At 31.9% G+C, this 20251-nt stretch overlaps 1 protein-coding gene across 8 annotated transcripts in view; it reads left to right on the top strand.

Annotated features, from left to right (window-relative positions):
* nolo (no long nerve cord) overlaps positions 1–20251 on the top strand; it is a 61909-nt gene that overhangs the window by 30195 nt on the left and 11463 nt on the right. For 6 of the 8 annotated variants that reach the window (XM_070639244.1, XM_070639243.1, XM_070639242.1 and 3 more), the window contains exons 4-13: positions 1812–2239; positions 4197–4353; positions 7024–7168; positions 7296–7425; positions 7498–7696; positions 9238–9722; positions 15746–16950; positions 18372–18429; positions 18947–19037; positions 19510–19635. In XM_070639244.1, the coding sequence (XP_070495345.1) occupies positions 1812–2239; positions 4197–4353; positions 7024–7168; positions 7296–7425; positions 7498–7696; positions 9238–9722; positions 15746–16950; positions 18372–18429; positions 18947–19037; positions 19510–19635 (3024 nt within the window). The remainder of the gene's footprint in view (positions 1–1811; positions 2240–4196; positions 4354–7023; positions 7169–7295; positions 7426–7497; positions 7697–9237; positions 9723–15745; positions 16951–18371; positions 18430–18946; positions 19038–19509; positions 19636–20251) is intronic. The other 2 variants (XM_070639246.1, XM_070639248.1) reach the window with 2 other exon arrangements.

Raw genomic sequence — 20251 nt, 5'->3', positions numbered from 1 at the left:
TCATTCATTGCTTGTCAAATGAAGAATGGAAAAAATGGAATAAGGAATGGGGCAAAAAAGGAAGAAAATACTTTAATTCTATTTCAATTACACGCACATAAAGATATTATGATGAATTAGATTAGAGATTATTGTAATCTTTAACAAGGAAAGGAAAAAAATCTTGGCAGTTTTATCTTAATAGGTTCATTGGTGTAAGGCAATTTTCTTATCGGAATTAACAATTGTTGTAGATAGAACAAAGTTTGAACGGCGAAACGTTTAAGTGGAATTTGTTTCATTTTCTTAATAGAGACGTTTTCAGCCATTTAGTCACGATATAAAATAAGAATCATGACGTTTAAGGATCGATATTTCCCATTAAATAGAAATTGAAGAAATATGATAAATTATTATTTTAGTAGTGAATTCCTTAAGTATACATAGTGGCTAAGTAAGGCGTTAATATTCATAAACATCCTTGACACTATTGATGCATGGATATATATTCAGCTTAGTCAGGTCAGAAAGAATGAAGACAGTATTTTGGGTTAGTGATAACTTCTAATAAAGCCATAGCTTAACGCTATGACCGTTATATGATTGTCAATCATGCAATAATCTTGACAATAAATATTTATGATTTATTCATCCAAATCATTGACTACCGAACAGAAGTGAACAGAAGAACCAAAATTATTGGTACTTATTGCAAAACAGAAATGTTATTCATTTTATTGCCCCTTTTTGTACACAAATAAATTCTCAACTTATAAAAATGTCTCATAAATATCCATTTATGCAGTAAAAAAGTCCCATCAAAAACTCTTTTTTTGTACCTCCAATTTCTACTCTCAAATTTTTTTTCCTTTCTCTTAATTTATTTTTAATTTATGTTGACAGTTATAGGTAAGCATGTCGCGTGTATAGGCGTGATGAGACTTTTTTAAATTGACTTTTTTTTTTCAATTCATCCATTCTACTCTTTTCGCTTGTTTCTGTGACTACATTACATATTTTCTTTTTTGTGCTTTATTTTGCTTCATGTTCAATATTCCGTTAACTGACGAGAATATCATAAGCCTTCCGTAATCTGAGATTATCTCTTCTAGCTGTGTAGGAAAGGATGAGAATTGACTAAAATGTTTAAAGTATTTAAAAGCACAAAGAGAATAACAATTTTTGTTTGGGTTGATATAGCTAATAAAAACCTCATTAAAAGGTTAATGATTGTATATCAACCTCCTATTTTGATGTCAAGATGCTTCCTTTCTATAAGATGTGATAATGATTTTTGGTAACATCCAGTATTTATTTTAATTAAGTTACCATCCCTAACTGTCAAGCACAATACACACACGCTTATTGTAACTTTTTTACGAGAAAAACTACACAGCCTGATATTGTATCTACTTCCGCATGCTTTCCTTTCGTGATAACCAAACAAAAAAAAATGTTTTCTTTCATTCTTTTCAAATAAACATATGTGTAAGAGTCCATGAAGCTTACAACAACATTATTTAACAAACTCATGTTGGAATATGAACGTCTGGATGTATTATGTATGTCCAGAGTCGGGTAGAGATTCTTGAAGTTGTTACATAATTTCTGAAATTTTTGAGAAACGTTAGCTATCCCGAGCAACACAATGTAGTTTTGGACTTGTTGTGTTGAAGCGTTGATGGCAAGACATTGAAATTCGCCGCATTGTGCTATTCGGGTTAACATGAAACTTATTCTTTAATTCGCTCGACATGAAGACCAATTCTTTACAGCTCTTTTAGTTTGAACAAAAAAAAAATTAATGCAAATTATCTTTTATCTCTCCTCAGGGTGTACTTTTTACTTTTATAAATACAAATAATAGTAATAGTGATGTCTCAAAGACAAGATCATCATCATTATCATTATCATCAACGACATTTCACCATGAAGAGAATAAAGAATCTGAAGATGACGAAATGCAAAGACGTGGAAGTAGTGGAAAGTCAGCTTTAGGTTGGTCCGCATGGTCAGACTTTTCAACATGCTCAAGAACATGCGATGGTGGCGTAGCATTTCAATTGAGACGATGTCACTCACCTCAAGGATGTAAAGGTGAATCTGTACGATATAGAATATGTAACATGCAAGCATGTCCCGAACAACAAGACTTTCGTGCTCAACAATGTGCCGCTAACAACGAAGTTCCATACGATGGTGCTTTATTCAATTGGACACCTCATTACGATTATGCTGAGCCATGTGCATTGACATGCAGGTTAGTTAAAAGAAAAGTTTTTTGTTCTAGATGGAATTTTCCACTCGAATTTGCAATGGATAAGAAATAATCAACAAAAAAACGAAAAAAAAAAGTTCAGTTTTAGTGTAGAAACAGTCGACTGGAAGAGTGACTTATAGAGTTACGATAGAAAACTTTGTCCTTGTCTCGATTTTCTTCGTGTAAAGAATGAAAAATTTATGTATCCATTATGTTAATTTCATTAGTTAAGTTTACCGTTTCCTAAAAATCTTCAAAGTTTTTTTTTTATGTTTGACTGGTTAACCTCCTCTTAAAGACTTTACAAAATTAAGATTTGAGTTGCAGTTCTAAGTATCAATAATTTTGTGCAGCATATAATACGATTTCAAAGGATGCATAATTCACAAAGTGATGTAACTAAATAATTCCATTTATTTGCACTCAAAATACCAGAAAATAAATATTAACAGCTTTAAAAAAATAAATTTTAGTCAGTTCCAAGTTGTAGCATTGCTAAATCAATTTTCATAAGAGCTTCATGAAATAATCATCTCCGACGTCTTCATGAATCACAAAACTGAAATTTGTTTTTCACTCAAAACTTTTTTTTTACTTCTTCTGAATTTTCTCATGCAAAAAAGTTTTTTAAGAGCATTTTTCAAAGTCTTAAATATAGAAATGTAGCAGAAAAGGAAGAAAATAAAAATGAAAGGGAAGTAAAAAAAACTACGAGAATGTCATTTCTATGTATGCATGGCAAAAAAGGCAGGAAATTTTCTATATCAACAATTTTTTTGAATAACAAATAAAGTAACTAAGAAGAGACACACACACAAAAAACGATGAAAGATATTTGTTCCTCGTTACATCAATTCAGATGAGTTCAGACGGTATTTTGTTTTCAGTCGAAGTAAAGATTCTTTTCCTTTTTGTAATTATTCACTCAGAAAGGAGAAAAAAAAAAGTTTTCCGTTTCTACCTTTTTTTAAGAGCCCTTTCATGACAATCTGTTAGCACAAGTCGAATTTTGTCTGAACTACTTTGTGGCACATCAATAATAATGTTTAAGCTTTTTGAGCTAGACACATTAGGATCAGTTTGTAGATAATCTACTGTTTGGCTTGTAGTTGCATGTTCTACTCATTACATTTCGAGGATGTGATTAAACTTGCTCTACCTAGTAATTTACTGATGAGTACATCGGTTGAGAAGCATGCCATTCATAAAGTGCTGCAATTCCTGTCAAAGGTTATGCATTCTGAGCCAAATTAATCAATTAGCTAACATGCAAAGAGTCTGCCTACCTCAAATATGCTAGATAACCATGTTCGTGAGCGTTACTTTTAGCTTACTTTGTTCTTGAGAGCATGCTCTTTGCCTGCTAGGGTATTTAATCCCTTACAGGCATAAAACATGCTCTCAGATTATAGAAAAACCACAATGGTACCTAAAAACTCAATCTCTTTGCTTGTTAGGGAATATAACCAGCCTTAACAGACAATGAGCATGATGTCAAAGCTGGAAATTTTTATCGACCATACATCAAAACCCACACAATCTGAGCTTGAAATTAGAACATTAGAAACGCAACTTTAACGCTATCACTTAGACACAATTACAGTCATATGTAACTAAAAGAGGATTGGGTTAATGCGCCTTGATAATTTTCATCAATTATGTCTGCACCACTTTTCTTTTCTACCTTTTTTTTATTGCTGTCACTGTCGAGTTCCACTTTATTTCTGTCTCACGAGAGAGAAAATATTTTCGTAATTTGTTTGATTCCAACGTTGATAAATTTTTTGCCTGACTGTCAGTTGCCGTTTCTTTTTTTTTCGTTTCTGTTCATTTTACTTTTCCTTTTGCTTCGGTGACGTATTCATCCTTACATACGCATATAATATGCAGAGAAATTTTCTTTTATACATGAAAAATTTATTTATTTTCATTTATTCTGTTACCTTTTTTTTCACAGGGGTCGTCCAGAGCATTTGCGTGACGATAAGCTGTCTGAGTCGTCTGATGAGGAATCGGAAGAAGCAAGTGTGATTGTTCAATTGTCAAATCGTGTTCAAGATGGAACACGTTGTCGACCTGGCAGTCTCGATATGTGTATTCAAGGAAAATGTCAGGTAAGGGATATATATGTGGGTAAATGATTATCATACCCTACCATTTTCATTCTCTAATTAATTTTATACATGTGAAAATAAAATGACCTTCATTAATATCCTTTATCGTCGATAATTTTTTTCTTTTCCGCTTCCGTTTTGCTCGCCTTTTTTTTAAATGTCAAAATAACAAAGTTTTCTCATTTATATACTCTAAGTTGATTAAAGTTTATGCCTTTAATAAGTTTTTAGTCAATTTACCTCCTTTTTCTTTTAAATAATGTACCTTATTGTTCCCTTTGGCAAGATAAATGGGATATATGCGTGAATTTTCATAAACTAAAGAGATAGACTTCATCAAACTTTTGCAATTTTATCTCACTCATCTTCTTGATCATATTCTAGACTCTCCTCTCTTGGATATAAGAGCTACTGATTTATATTGTTCAGTCACTGAATGTTCTTCTTCTTAATATGCGATTAAAAACTTTAAAAAAGTGTTTAAAATACCTTCAAATAAACTTTTTGACATAATGGCTTTGTGGATTGCCGTAGCCATTTTTAGCAGCAAATCCTTAATCGTTTTTACAATCGGAAATCCAACAAGGGTCAAAAGAACACATGCGGTATAATCTTTCATTTTATTCAATCACATCCACATTAACTTTGTGATTTTTATGTCATCCATATCAATATCAATTTCAAATTGATTTCGGTCAGTGGGAATGAAAGAGAAGTTATAGTTAGTCACAATACCTTTTCCTATTTTTATATGGCATGTTGTAAGTAAATTGAATGAAGTGCTGGGCGCCACACTTTCAATATTTTTCCTCTCACTTACTCTTAATTGATTAAGTGTCACGATATTTTGACATCCTACACAACACTTACAGATTATAGACCCTGCTTCATAGGCAGTCAGCCAATGACTTGTTGTACGAGTAACAATTTAGATAGAAATCTTTTTCGACTGTATGACAAAGTGCCATTAAGTAGAATGAAGAGAGCAAAAAGGACGGGGATGGAAAAAAAAAATTCATTCTACTAAATGATTCAAACGATGGGAAGCTCAAATGATGTTAGTTGGTGGAGAAGGTGATAGGAGGTCGAATGTGGATGAAGACAGATTCATGTTATATACGAACATTATATTGTTCATAAAATGTATGTAAAGCAGCGAACAAAAAAATGCCTGTCTGTAAAGAGTGAATAAAAAAAAGTTCACATTTTTCTGAACATGCGGCATGATGAATGTTTCTGACATGATCGTTTTATAGATAAGTTTGTGAAAACTTTGAAGAATTGTAAACTTTAACGCAGTTTCAAGAGGACAAAATGCTTCCGTGATTACATAATATAATGAATTAATGATTAATTAGCATGACTTGATTGCTAGTAAGTTGAAGAGGCTCGGTTGCTGAATGGTTTAGTACTTCGGTACTTAATTATTTCAATATCGACCCAGCGATCATGAAGTGGATACGCGGTTTACAATATTCTATTCAAGGCTACAGGCAGTTTGGATCCCACTTTAAACTGTAGGTCTAGGTTTGAGCTGGATATCTGGCGTCCTACACTTGTTAAATTATCAATAACAAAAAAAAACGCATATAAGTCTTAGCTATGGATCTCAGAGATCTGAACAGCTAAATTTTATTTTATAACTACTTGACAGCCCTCCTTCTTAACAAAGTTAGTCTTTTGACATTTTATCAGGATTTAAAACCTTTTAATTCTGATGCTTTTAATTCACAAATGAAATTTTTCAGTCATGTGGAAAAACATTTGTCTAGTAAAATATGGAAAATGAACAGGAAGGTGAAAAACAAAAGAAATGAAAGGATCTATGATTTTTGAAGTGCCTGTATACAAACACAAGTACAATTTATTCATTTTTTTTATCTTTGTATACTCAATATGTGTGAAGAACGCCACTTACCTTATCTATTCTCTTCATAAATGCCTCACAAAGGAATACACTTCAATATATCTCTCATATCTCATTGAATTGAATATCATCGTCATCATGAATAATAAAAAATAATAAAGAAAAGCGTCAATACAAGGAGAGAGGAGAAAAAAAATTATGCCTGCTCTTATATCCACTATACACATATATATAGAGTCACACATCTGTGACATTCTCATTCAGTTTTTTTTTTCAAAGTCTCTTCATTGGCATACTTGAGATGATAAGCAATAAGCATGAGTATGGTTGATGAACATGTGTGAAGGTGAATAAGGGTAGAAATGAAGATGTTATAATAAAAAGCCATGGAAGAATTTTTATTGTGTATGAATGTGGCACAGGGTAGAATAGTGAATTGTGAATAAAAAAGTAAATCGCTATCGGCTGCTTGAAGTTTAATCATAGAAAGCATGACACTTGATATGAATGAAGTCCCTCTCTATAGAGCTTTAAAATATATATGAAAGTTACATATTGTTCCTGATATGATTGAATGTCATTTTCATAGACCTGCGTTCTAAATTTTCATTCCTAATACAATTTCATACTTAATCAGCATTATTCATTTATTCTTATCTTTTACTCCCTTTTTTCGTCTATAAAAAATCTCGTCCATATTATATGTTTTCAATGTGAATAAAAAAATGAAAAATTACAAAATGATGCCACCATCGATAATAAAAACAACAAAAAAAATCATGTACATTATCTGACATATGTAGAGAGTCGGTTGTGATCTCAAAATTGGCTCAACAAAAAAGATAGATTCATGCGGTGTATGTGGAGGCGATGGATCAACATGCTCTCAACCACTTTATCATTGGGAAATTGCGCCAATGTCGTTATGCTCTGTGACTTGTGGCGGAGGTAAGAGAGAATGAGAAAGATTTTTATTATTGCATTAGGCATTTAGCACACAAGTGTGCGAACAATTCATCAACCTTCACTTACACACTTTCTGTGGCTTTCTTCTCTTGTATAAAAATATTTTCAGGCTACAAAATGTCGTTACCAGTGTGTAGGAATCGTCTTACAGGTGCTGATGTTGAAGAATCATTATGTAATCATGGATCAAGACCTGAACCAACTGTTGTACAATGTAATACACATGCGTGTCCACCAAAGTAAGATGTTTTGCCTTTTATTTACATTCATCATTAAAATTAATTTTATATAACATCAAAATTATCAATTAGATGGATAACGGATGAGTGGGGTCCATGCAACAAAACGTGTGGTGGTGGCATGCGAGAACGTTTGGTTGTTTGTGCGGAAGAGAGTAATGGAGCACGACATCGTGTTCCTGATGAAGCTTGTAGAAATATGAGACCGAGAGTACAAGAGAATTGTAATACACATGAATGCCCAAAATGGGTAGCATCTGAATGGTCGGGGGTAAGTTGATTGATTAGTCTTTTTTGATAGCTGAATCATGAGTTACAAATAGAAAGCTCTTCCATTTTTTAAGTCGTTTATAAAAATAATTTTTTGAACTTTAACATTTTTCTTCGAAATTGTATTTTAAATGACTTGTTGTGCTTTACATAGCAAAAGGTTAAAACTTGAAGGCGTAGATAATAAGAACAAAAATTTCATTGAATAAGATTCCTTTAATGTAAAATTAAAGAATATAGCAACATCTGCCATTTATGATTTTTCTTATTTGAAGCCTAAAGAATATGGCTCAATCTGTATGAGAAGCAGAATACTTGATTCTTGAAATAGATTTGGTTTTACTGTTCAAATCTTCAATTTTCCATCTTGTTTTGTTTATTTTATCTGTTGTTCTTCTGTTTTAAGCCTAAATGCTGAAATCTTTCTAAGATATCTGATGAAACGTAATCATTTACCTTGAAAAAAGCAACAGCTTTCATGATTGTCTGTTTTAAGCAGTGTAGACCAAACTGTATGACGCTGCACCTGAGTGTGTCATAGAACAGGTTTCAAACCTAGAAAGCTTATTTCAAGCGTCAAAAAGTGTATTTTGGTGTTATGGACTAATGCTAGGATTACATTCTAATTCATCACAATTTTGCCTCTAGCAATACAATTGAAGAAGATAAAGCCACGAAGCTTTCAAGTTTCTACTAAATCTCTTTGATTAACACCAAAGAGCTTCTGTTTATACTGCGGCTTCCAATTGGTGTTTAGATTAATGAGCTTAAGCTGAAGCCTTCTTCATTTGTGCCGCTCGGGTTGGCATGCCGTAAAACATTTTTTCTTAATCAATGGTATGCCGCAAAAAGAATTTTCTACAACCAAAGTGTGCCATGCCTCAAAAAAGTTCGAAGAACACTGAAGTTTAAAAGCTAATTTAATAAATTATATCCAACGCAAAAAATTCTTCATTTTTACTTCCAAATTGAATCTTTTACATCAACACCAAAAGCTCGTTTATGAATGGTAAAAAAAATCATTGGAAACCATGGAAACCTTCAATTTATTTTATGGCATGAAACGTGAAATGGGTAAAAGTTATTTATTGTAGGTGGAAAATAAAACTATATGCGGTCCATCCTTCTACATTTCAAGATTTTTTTTCATGCTTAACTTTTCATATTTATGAAAAGTTTATTCCTTTAAATTGTAAATTTTCTTTAATATAAAGTTCAAATTAACTGTACAAAGTGTCTACATAGTCAAGTACTTTCTTATAAAATCATGTCAAAAACCATAACCCAATTTCAACAATCACTCTTTCCTTCGTGGAATAAGGTTCTTCTTTTTTTTTGTTGAAATCCGCAAAAACCTCTTCAAAAGTCAACTTCTGTGAATGTCTCGTGGGAATATTGAAGTGAAAAATTATATTCGCAGACGTAGAAAATGTTGAACGATAATTGAAAAAATATATTTTTAATCAAATTTATTATAAATTAACCAGCTCGTGTGTGAAATTTTTTCATCATTGAAGCTTTTTTCTTCTTTTTTTTTTGAAGTGTTCTTCATCATGCGGTTCAGGTATGCAAGTGAGGTCTGTGGAGTGTATTGATCAAAATGGTATTCACAATACACAGTGCGATCCATCCACTCGGCCCAATTCGATGCAAAATTGCTTTGTCGGTATACCATGTATTGATGATATAACAACGACAACAACAGAATTCTATCAAGAGAATTTATCAAGCGAGAAATCAAAAACAAATGATGATGATGGCATTAAGGATAATATAGATAAAAATTTTGACGATTTAACAGCCGAGGATGAGAGTGATGATGACGGTGAGGAGAAGGAAATTAACGAAACAAATCAACAAAAGCCACGAAAAACAATCGATATGGATGATGAGACTGAAGAGGATGATGATGATGCTGAAATGCAGGGTGATGAGCCAATGGAACATAGTCATCGAAATAATCCATTTCAATATCGTATGCCGAGAGCTGAGCGTCTCATTGACTCAAATACACCGAATGAGCCAACGTATGTATTCATATCAAATTCTTTGTTTCATTTTTAACCCGAATTGTGGCATTAACAGTATTTAAAAAATGAAATTATTCTTGTATATCCCGAATAATATATGAATTCTATGGTTCCGATATCCCCCTTTTTGAATAGATAAGAATTGAATTGAATAGAAAATATTCACATTCAATTGATGTTGCTTCAAGAGCTTCACAATTCAAAAAGTTTTCAAAACAAACAACTTTTTCAAAAATATCCTTCATTATCATCAATATACAGCCAGATTCTATTCATTGATGAATGTAAAACAACGAATTGAAAATATTTTTTTGATTTCAAAATCCACTCTGTAAAAAGCATGCTTTCTGACTCTAACAAAAAGCGTGTATCATGTCAATTAGATTACGTTCCCTACTCACATATCAGTATGATTTTATAGCTCATCTCTCACACTCTAATTTTAACTTTCATATGGGTTTGATTAAGTGAGTAGATGTGGAAAATAAAAAGAATTTATTTCGATTGACGCTTCATCCTTTCTACTTGTTTATATATTTGGTATTATGTACGCAAATATACGTGTGCGTAACTAATTCCTATCTATGAAATAGATTTAAAAGGATGTACGGGTGTGTTTTTTTGTATATAAAAGCGGATGTGCTTCGTTGTGTAGATGTATATAAGGAACAGATTAACTAGGGATATAGGTTTGTTAAATTTTATCGGATTTGTAACATTAATGCACCGTGCTAATCTGTGCTACAAAATTAGGTACTCTTTAAAATATTGTGTAGGTCTTTAAAAATTAGTGAATTTTTTAAGTTAGCTACTTACTTATACTTAAAAAAGTCTATTCCATCAACAAACTGAACTTTTTCAAACACAAATCTCTAAAATTATACATATGCTTGAAAACTTATACAAAAAGGGCCTTTTTGAAACTTGTATGACTTGAGCTATTTACTTCTTCTTCCTGAGGTTCCGTCTTAAATTTGTTTTGTTTTAATGAGTACATAAAAGCACTTGCCCGAGCGACACAATGCGGTGAACCTCATTTTTGAGGTGAATCTGAGTGAGACGCCTTGATGGGTGGCCCAGTTGTGGGCTGCTTTTTATTTTTTGCGGCACGTCTTGCTGATAAGCTTATAACAAGACCGCACTTTTCGTGGCATTTTCAAACTTTTGATGATAAGGTGCTCACCACTGGATTAGGCAACATCTCATCTTACCATTAACGCATTGACGTAGCATTTCCCTAACGAATACATAGTGCTGTTCGGGTTGTATAGGTATATAAAGGTAGTTTCTAAACATATTCAATATTTAATGGTGGAGTCTATTTTATGATAGAATTAGAAAACTTAAAGTTGTTTAATAAGCAAGATATTTAAAGAAAAAGGCAGGTAGTAAAGGAATTTATGAGTCTAGTGGGAAATAAGTGTTTCTATATGGAGAAGACTTTTAAGTTTTTTGACACTGTATTGCTTCCGAAGGATTCATATTTAATTGTACTGCTTCGAAACTTAATATTATCGATTTTTCTCATGGAAAACTTGTGTCTTGAATTGAATTTCTATTGGAACACCCTGGAACACTAGACTATATTATGAATCACTAAATCACTTGCCAATCATCATTAGGTTAGTAAAAAATTCACCATTAAAATCTGGCAATAACAATAAAAATCAGCATTGAGTAATCCAAAGAGGTATCAGTGCTGAGGTTTTATAAGCATTACATTTTTAAAAGCCAATAATGCATTTCTCGCCTTTCCATTCAATATATGGAACAGGAAAAAGAAATAGACAAGTCATAACATAGGAAGAATCGAAGCGAAGAAATATACACATAAAAAATTGATAGTCAGATACAAGGAATGAAACGATGAAACGAGAAAAACATAGTAAGGAAGAATGAATTGAAATTTATTGTGATTGTAGTAATGCTTGTTTCCGATTTCAAGTTCTTATTCTGTCTCTCATATTGATTTGAATAAATAAAATCAGATATGGTAAAAGATTCTTTCTTATTTTAGTTCAATGATTGTTATTTGACTTGCAATTGTAGTACCTACATCTATACAAAAATTCAAACTTTCATCACCTAATCCTTTACCTTGAACTATCAATTAATTAATGAGTTCAACAAATCAGTAAGCATACATGCTATTCTATTAAATAGCAAGAGTTAAATACGATAAACTTCAAGGTAAGAGGGTATTAATCCAAAGCTCTGAACGATTCAAACGTCAAGCTACTTAGTAAGGCAAATAGAATATATAAGCGGATTTTCATTTCCCTTGCCATTTCCCAAAACCCGCTTAAAAGGCGAATAGATATATAAAAGAAGGCAATGTTTAGCTATGAAAAGAAGAATGAGAGAAGTAGGAAGTTCATGATAGAAGAAAATTTTTCAAAATCGCTTCAATCGCTCAATTGTAAGAGATTCTTATGACTGTATTGTTTATTTTGTTGTTCCTGACAACCATCCATCATAATAAAAATAGAAAACTTTTTGTTCTTTCTTGCCATTCAATTCAAACATTCTTTATACTTCTTTTTTGTTCGATATGCGAATATTCGTCGCTGATATTATAGGAAAGCGATAACAACAATCGACGACAGTGAAAAGAATATATCAAGAAAAATGAATGGAATGAAAGAAATTTGAATATTTATTGATATTCGACGTGAGTGCCTTATTCTTTTCAATTGACTCTAGTTCACTGTCTCTGAATTGATTTTTTTCACTTACATTGTTTTGGAGATATTTCCGATAATTAGTTCATTTCTCTTGATTAAATTTATACAATACAAATTGATTAAATTCATCATTTTTCAAAGGCAGTCGAGGTTAACTTTCAAAATTAAGCCTTTAGTCTCCGGAGCAGACATAAAAAAGAAGCAATTTCAAAATATTTATATCTTTCACATCTCAACACTTTTGATTCAATTCCATCAACATATACGGGAAATAGCAAATTGAAAGTTACAGAAAACAAAGCAAAAAAATCCATTTCATTTCTCAACTTTTGCACGCATGATATGATGGTGTTATGTGGTACGGTGTGTATAAGAATGTTTGTGAATATACATATTTGTATGTGGTATGGTGGTAAAAAAGAATTTATCATGATTGTCGATTGTCGCATAAAAAATATGTACATTCCATTTTTTTGTGTGTTACTGTTTTCTATATGTCGACGACTGTATACATCATATTTTCCCATAAGCATAAATATATGTATTGCTATTTTATACATATTTTATCTAAAAATTGTTTCAAAAAAAAAAAACTAGAATTGGCGACACTTGTCTGTTTGACTTTGCTCTGACTTCTGTTTGGACGTTCTCTTAATACGTGTTAGGAAGACAAGAGAAGATGGGATGCGGCGGGTCCAAAAGTCGATTTTTAATTAGTGAACGGAAAGTCATAGTTGATGGTATGGAGATGCGTTATAACCAGTTGATGGCCATTTATTTCCATTCGGTGACTCGTTCTAGCGTATTCTTGTCCACTTGGGGTAGCTTTATAACTAGCTTATTTATGTACCTAAAGCATGAATAACACTACGTGCTTGCTTGAAGATCGCTACTATGTCGTATTAAAGGCAAGTTGCGAATTTCCCTTAGCGGTACCGTGACTCTATTTTCGGCTACAAACCCGTATGTCCAGACAAAATACATTATTATGTTGATCATCAATAAATCACCCTGAATTGAAATTTGTACATATTTAAAACATTTCTCTAGAACATAATTGTGTCAAATAAGTTTGAAGACATAAATCTATAGCTATGTATGACATAGAAATTCAGTCATATAAGTTTTATTACATTCATGCACACATTCCATTCCTACTATACGTACAATGCGCGCACTATCAAATAAAATATTGGAAAAAATAACGGCGAGTCAGCAATACAAATTTTCTTTAACTGACATAGTGTGGAAAAAAAGTTGCAATATAACAAAAAAATGTTTCAGAACATGTCCTCAATTTATATCTCGTCAGCAAAATGAATTGAAACACAGCAGAGAAGAAAAAAAAAGCTACAGAATCAGACAGAAAAATCCCACGGTTTATTTAAACATCAGATACAAATTTTTAACATGTAAATACATCATACTTTTAGCAGGAAATTGACATAGATGGGAGATATGTCTAATATTCTGTCAATGGGTCCTTTTGATTTGAAGGGTAGGTTTAAGATATATACTTATGAGTCATGAATTTATGATAATTTTTGGAATTTTTAACAAAGTATAATTTTTGATCATATCTATGAATTTTTATTAGAAGCGCCATAGATGCTAGAAGATTATCATAAAAATTCCTGAAAACAATTTCATTGTTAACATTTTTTTGTGTACCAGGTTGGCCATATAATGCTTATACAGTATCATATGGGAAAAGCACTGACAAAAATATTCGAAAAAAGTGAGATAAAGAACTCTGGTGGCATTAAAATTTCACTCAAATCCAGCCATTCAAGCATGAGATGTTGTTAGCATACATGTATGCATGACTATCGCGTATTGGATAATTTCCAATCCACTGCTGTAATAATTTTTATTCCCGAGCTTAAGCAGCGGCAAACAATTTTTTTTTGGCCCTCGTCTAAATGAATAATTGAATTTTATCAGTTCTTTCGTTCAGCTTCTGGTTTCAATGGAAAATAACAATAGAAAGTGGATTTTTTTTTGCGCTCGGCTTTTTTCCAACAAATAAAAATACAATTTTCCTCGTTTTTTCAATTTTATGAATCAAAAAAATATTTGAACAATATATTTTTCCATGGATATTCGTTACAAAAAAATGAGTCGATATTATTGAATCAAATATCATTAAGCATGATAAGCATTATATGGAAAATTGTTTGAAAAGGCTTTATGAATATTTTGTTATGGCGCATTTCAGTTTAATTCATTTAAGCGTCGTTTGCGTAGGATCGTTGTTGATAGTCCAGTCCTGTTTGCATTCAGTTGCTTTCTTTGTTCATGTTGAATTCGGAGATTGCAAGTTGTAAATCATATCATTTCTATCCTGATTGTGGGCTGCCACCTTTTAAGCAGGGTTAGAATATGCTTTCAATCCATCCTTTTGTAGTAGATATCTCATCACGTGAATCGGCCAGTTATGCACTTGTCATGTGGTCAGCTTCAGATTCAGAGTACACCTTTCCTAATTCCCAAATAGTGTGAGTGCCCCCTCCTGAAATCTGAGAGCATTACGTAGCAAGTGAATGAACCCCTAATTAAAAGTTTGCATAAATTCAATTCCAATTTTCCAAACAATCATTGAAATATGTACTTTAATAGATTTATTGAGTTATGATTTAATTTAGCTCTATTTTTTCCTCTTCAACATTTTTTTCATTTCCATCAAGTTTGATTATTTATTGCTATTTGAAATGTTATAGTTGATGAGTTATTTATCGGAATCATCCTTGACATGAATAAGGCAATGAATAGATTTTATAGTGATTTAACTGTAAATTTTACTAGCTTAAGTTTTTACAATGAATGACTGTGCAATATGTGTTGGGATACGAGATATAAATTCATCTAGAAAATTTACTTCGGAAATGTAATAAAATATTTTAATGTCAAAATTCGTTAAGGATGAAATTTTATAAAATAAGCCAACAAAATATCAGGAACAAGAGGATTCACTGTGTTTGGCAATAAATTCTTTTAGTCATGTACGATATGAATCTAACCTTAAAACACAATAATAAACTTAAGGATAAACCACTTTCAATCCTATCATTTATGTCTTTGTTTTGTGCTTAAGCAGTCTCACAGTGAACCCTTATCATTTCAAGTAGAAAATAAAATGAAATATCTTCAATCTGACTTTTTCTCAGATTAAATTTATTACATTTTTTATGTGATAGGGAGGAGTTAGATAAAGGAATAAGAATACGAAGATGGATATTCAAGAATAATTTCCTCATGTCACTTCAAATTTTCATTTTATTCCAAAAATTTACAAATTGAATTTTGTTTAATAAATTCTTTTCCTCTTTTATTAAGTTTCATTCCAAGTGAGTGGGGTCCTTGCAGTGTAACATGCGGTGAAGGTGTCCGTCGTCGTCGTTTTGAATGTAAAATATTTCTAGAGTTCTCAAAAGTCATTGCTACCATTGATGATAGCAAATGTCATATACCAAAACCAGCAGATGACTATGAAAGGTGTTTTATGGAGCCATGTTCATATGCATATGGTGCTGGCATTTATGATGACACCTACAGATCATCATCACGCGATAGATTAAATGGAGATCAAATAAAAGTGCAAGCAGCAGTGCCAGGTAAAACATACTCATGGCGTGATGAAGGCTATACGGCGTGTAGTGCAAGCTGTTTGGGCGGTGTTGAAGAACTCATAATTAATTGTGTACGAGATGATACAGGAAAGGTTGTATCACCATATTTATGTTCACCGGAGACGAAACCTGAAAATCGTATAAGAACATGCAATGATATTCCATGTCCACCACGATGGAATTATTCTGACTTCTCACCATGCACAAAATCGTGCGGAATTGGTATTAAAACTAGAGAAATTAATTGCATTCATGAGGTTACAAGAGGTGGTGAGAATACAATGATTGTACCAAACAGTATGTGTCCACAACCACCACCAAGTGACCGACAATATTGTAATGTTCTTGATTGTCCAGCAAGATGGGAAGTTGGTGATTGGTCGCGTTGCTCCAAGTCGTGTGGCGGTGGATACAAGAATAGAACTGTCGTTTGTAAGCAAACAATGGCACAAGACCACAAAGTTGGTCGTGTTGATTCAATGTGTCCGGGCATAAAGCCAGCTGACAAGAAAATGTGTAATACAAAAGCATGCCCACCAGAGGATGACAGACCAATAATATCGGCAAATGATGGCAAATATATTCAACATGATCCAAATCAAAAGAAAATTAGCTTAAAGGTCGGTGGTGCTGCACAAGTATTTTATGGAGTACAAGTCAAAATAAAATGTCCGGTCAAGAAATACAATCGTACGAAAATAAAATGGAGTAAGGATCATAACTATTTACCGAAATCACGTAAATACAAAGTCTCAAAGAAAGGTGCGTTGCGTATACTTGATGTAACATTTAAAGATGCTGGCGTGTATACGTGTCATGCTGGTTTATCTGGTTCCGATATTCAATTAACAATAAAACCCAGACCTGGAGAATTTCCATCAAGTGAGGAGAGTGAAAGAGGGCGTGATTCAAGTATGTTGATTATATTTATTTGACTTCTGTAGATTCTTAATGCCAATGCTCGTCAGTTGATGAGTGTTGTGTTAAGTAAGTGTGTTGATTTGATTGATTAATGCTGGATAGATGCAAATGATAGTTATGTGTCATCGATTCTTTTTTCATCATAAATCTATGAATCTGACTATGATGGTATGCAAAATTATAATTTTCTGGTTATTTGCTGATGAATAAAATTAAACTGAATTTTTTTATGAGACAGCTTGTTAAGGAAATTAGTGTTTGACGTTGAAATATCACACTGAATACATTAAGTAATAAAAATATTGATATTATATTAAATGAGTGTAACAAAATATTTGAGAGGATTATTATAAATATCAGTTTTATGCTTTATACTTTTGACATTTTATCGACGGTCGATTTTATTCCTTTAATCTCCTGCCTGATAATCTTTAGAAACTAATAATCATAATTTATGTCTTTAGATTACAAGATCAATTAGTATGTCAATTTTAAGGGCCTGATGACACATCAAGTAGTTAAGTAGCGCTTATCGCTGCCCATTACACTATAAATAATTCCTTTTTATCGATTTTGAAGATTTTTTTTTAAATCCGTTTAATTTGCGATAAAATATATTAGCTTAAATTATCACGCTGTTGGATGTCACCTCACACAATTTTTTGGTATTAAAATTATTATCTGATTAATTTCATGGAGATAAATCTGAGATCACGTATTGAAATTAATGCAAATGAACTTTTATAATTTTCATAATGTCCATTAAACTTTGACAAAGAAATAACATATACACGCTCAATGAATATTGTTGTAATATGAGGTTTTATGACTTTTGGCAAGTGGATTGGCCATAAAATCGGTTAATTGATGACTGTTTTGTATAAAATAGAAACATTCATATGAATTTATCGTTTTTCAATTCAAATTCAATTTTACGATCAGGATTTCAAGTTTTAAAATAGACTTCAGACCTTAAGTCTGCGAAATCTACAAATACAAACAAAAGAGCCAAAAGCAATTATTGGACAACTAAAAAGTCTTAATTTATTTATTCATAGCTATCAAGAGGATTAAATTTCATCAGTATAACAGAAAAAATCTTTATTATTTCATTCATTTTCGTTAACATACAATATTTCCGTACGTAATTCAACGGTGTCTGTATCTATCCATCTAAAATTCAATTAAGTCAACATCAGAGTGAAAAAATCTTAACAATCTTGTCTTTCTTCTTTTTTTTTGCTTGTCTATTGTTCCTCTAAAAATACACAAAACAACAACTGAATATCGTTCATGTTGATGCTGTTGCTGATGCCACTGTTCTTATCATTTGTACAATAAACAAAATACGACAACAAAATAACAACAACATCGACTACGACAAATGACTGTTGTGAAAATGGAAATTTCAGGTGGAAGATTTAAATATAGCGATTCCCCACAATCTACAGTTCATGGCCGAAACTCAAGGTAAGATATGACAAAAAAATTATCATATTATTATGTAGTCATACACGCACATCTATCTGTGTTTCTATTTGCTTGACTTCAAGGTGAAATGAATCAAAAAACATGAAATGAAAATATTGGGTGCAGTTCAAAAAGCATAAATTTCTTTTCTGTCCCTTGAAGATACACTGAAAGAAAATAATTTATAGATTTATAAAAATTGAAGGAAATTTGATACTGTTTATTTGGAAGTTTTGGTCTTGAGTTAATTCAAATAGTATTGCGAACAAAGTCAACGTCTTTGAATGACATAAGAAATGACATCACCTATAAATTAGCCCCATCAAATTCTTGCAGATTTTTGTAAATCACAACATATTTTCCCTTCAGTGTAAAGCTTGTAAAAATTGCTTATACAGCTCTCAGACAGCTTTAACGTGTTCAGTTAATTATTGCTGTCTCATACAACATGTTTCCATATATCTTTTATACCTTAATTTCTTTATTTTATATTTTTTTTATGTCTTTTATTGGACAGCCATCAAAGAACGAGGCAGAGAAATAGAACACGAAATAAACACGTCAATGACAATCCAGCAAACACAGATGGACGTCTAAAGGAGGAAGAGGTAGAGTGTATTAATTTATTTGATTGTATAATTGAAATTTAAGCTACTAAATTAGAAAAATTAAAATCATAGCAAATTGAATTCTGCGGAAAAATGTACAGAAAAAAAAATTATTTGAAGCATCTGCAATTTGATCGAAAAATTATTTTTATTTTAATTTACGCGAGGCTATTGTATCTTAGGAGAAAGCTCAGATGCTTCATGCTCCATTGTACCATGTAATTTGTTTTCTCATTTTCCCTTCTTTTTTTCTCTCTTTTTCTTCTTTTTCTATTTGCCATCTCAACGCTGACGCTATGCTAATGTGCTGTCACTGATTGATTTAATTGAATTGTACAAAAAAATAAATTAATTTAAAATTTCCTTTGTTGTCATCCTTAACCTCCAATAATTCCTATTACTCTTTCCTCTGTCCATATCTATTCTAATGCTTACAACTGTGTGATAAATATTTCGTAATATAAAAATTAAGGAACCTTTACAGTCCCACTCACAAATGACTCATACTGATAGTTCATCGATAACGCCATCGACCAGCTCTGGCAATAGAAATCTTCCTCTACTGCCGCATTTTGAGCATTTGTTGGCTAGTTTACAGGTGAGAATACTGACGAACTGATGAGGTCATACAAAAATAAAACTAATTTTTCTTCCCGATTTTTCATAATTTGTTTTGTTTTGAGTTTTCTTTTTTGACTTTGTATGTGTGTGTTTCAAAGGGTTTTTCATTATTACATATAAATATTTTTAAAGGGTATTCTCTCAGTGTTTTTTGTATTAGTAACCTTGCACTGTTTCTGTAGCTCATTATTTATTCATTCCGGGTTTTAAAAAGAGAATGTTTTTGTGTAGCATCCAAAATTTCATAATTACTGATAATTACATTTTAAATTGAAATTTTAGACAGTTGATGCAGTTTTATGTTTTATATAATCTAATTTTGCATCCCGAGCAACACAAATTAAGAAGGCTTCGTCATGGAACTTTAAAGGCTCAGTTAAACCTCTTTTAATAACTCCAAATGAAAGCCACCTCTGTTTGGCACTCATATGAATTAATGGAGCTTTTAAATTTCGGAGCCTTGTTCACTTGTGTTGCTCGGGTATTACGTAAACTGACAAAACATTTAAGAAGTCAGTTTTAAATGATATTCATTAAAAGAACTGGATTTCAAACCCTTTATTCCTGACTTAATATGCATACTTTTCTTATTC

This window comes from Chironomus tepperi, unplaced genomic scaffold, assembly GCF_022539635.2.
Source record: "Chironomus tepperi strain 1889 unplaced genomic scaffold, CSIRO-AGI_Ctep_v1 contig_191, whole genome shotgun sequence".
NCBI lineage: Eukaryota > Metazoa > Arthropoda > Insecta > Diptera > Chironomidae > Chironomus > Chironomus tepperi.
Note: the sequence above shows the minus strand (reverse complement) of the source record. Positions and strands in the feature narration are given on the sequence as shown.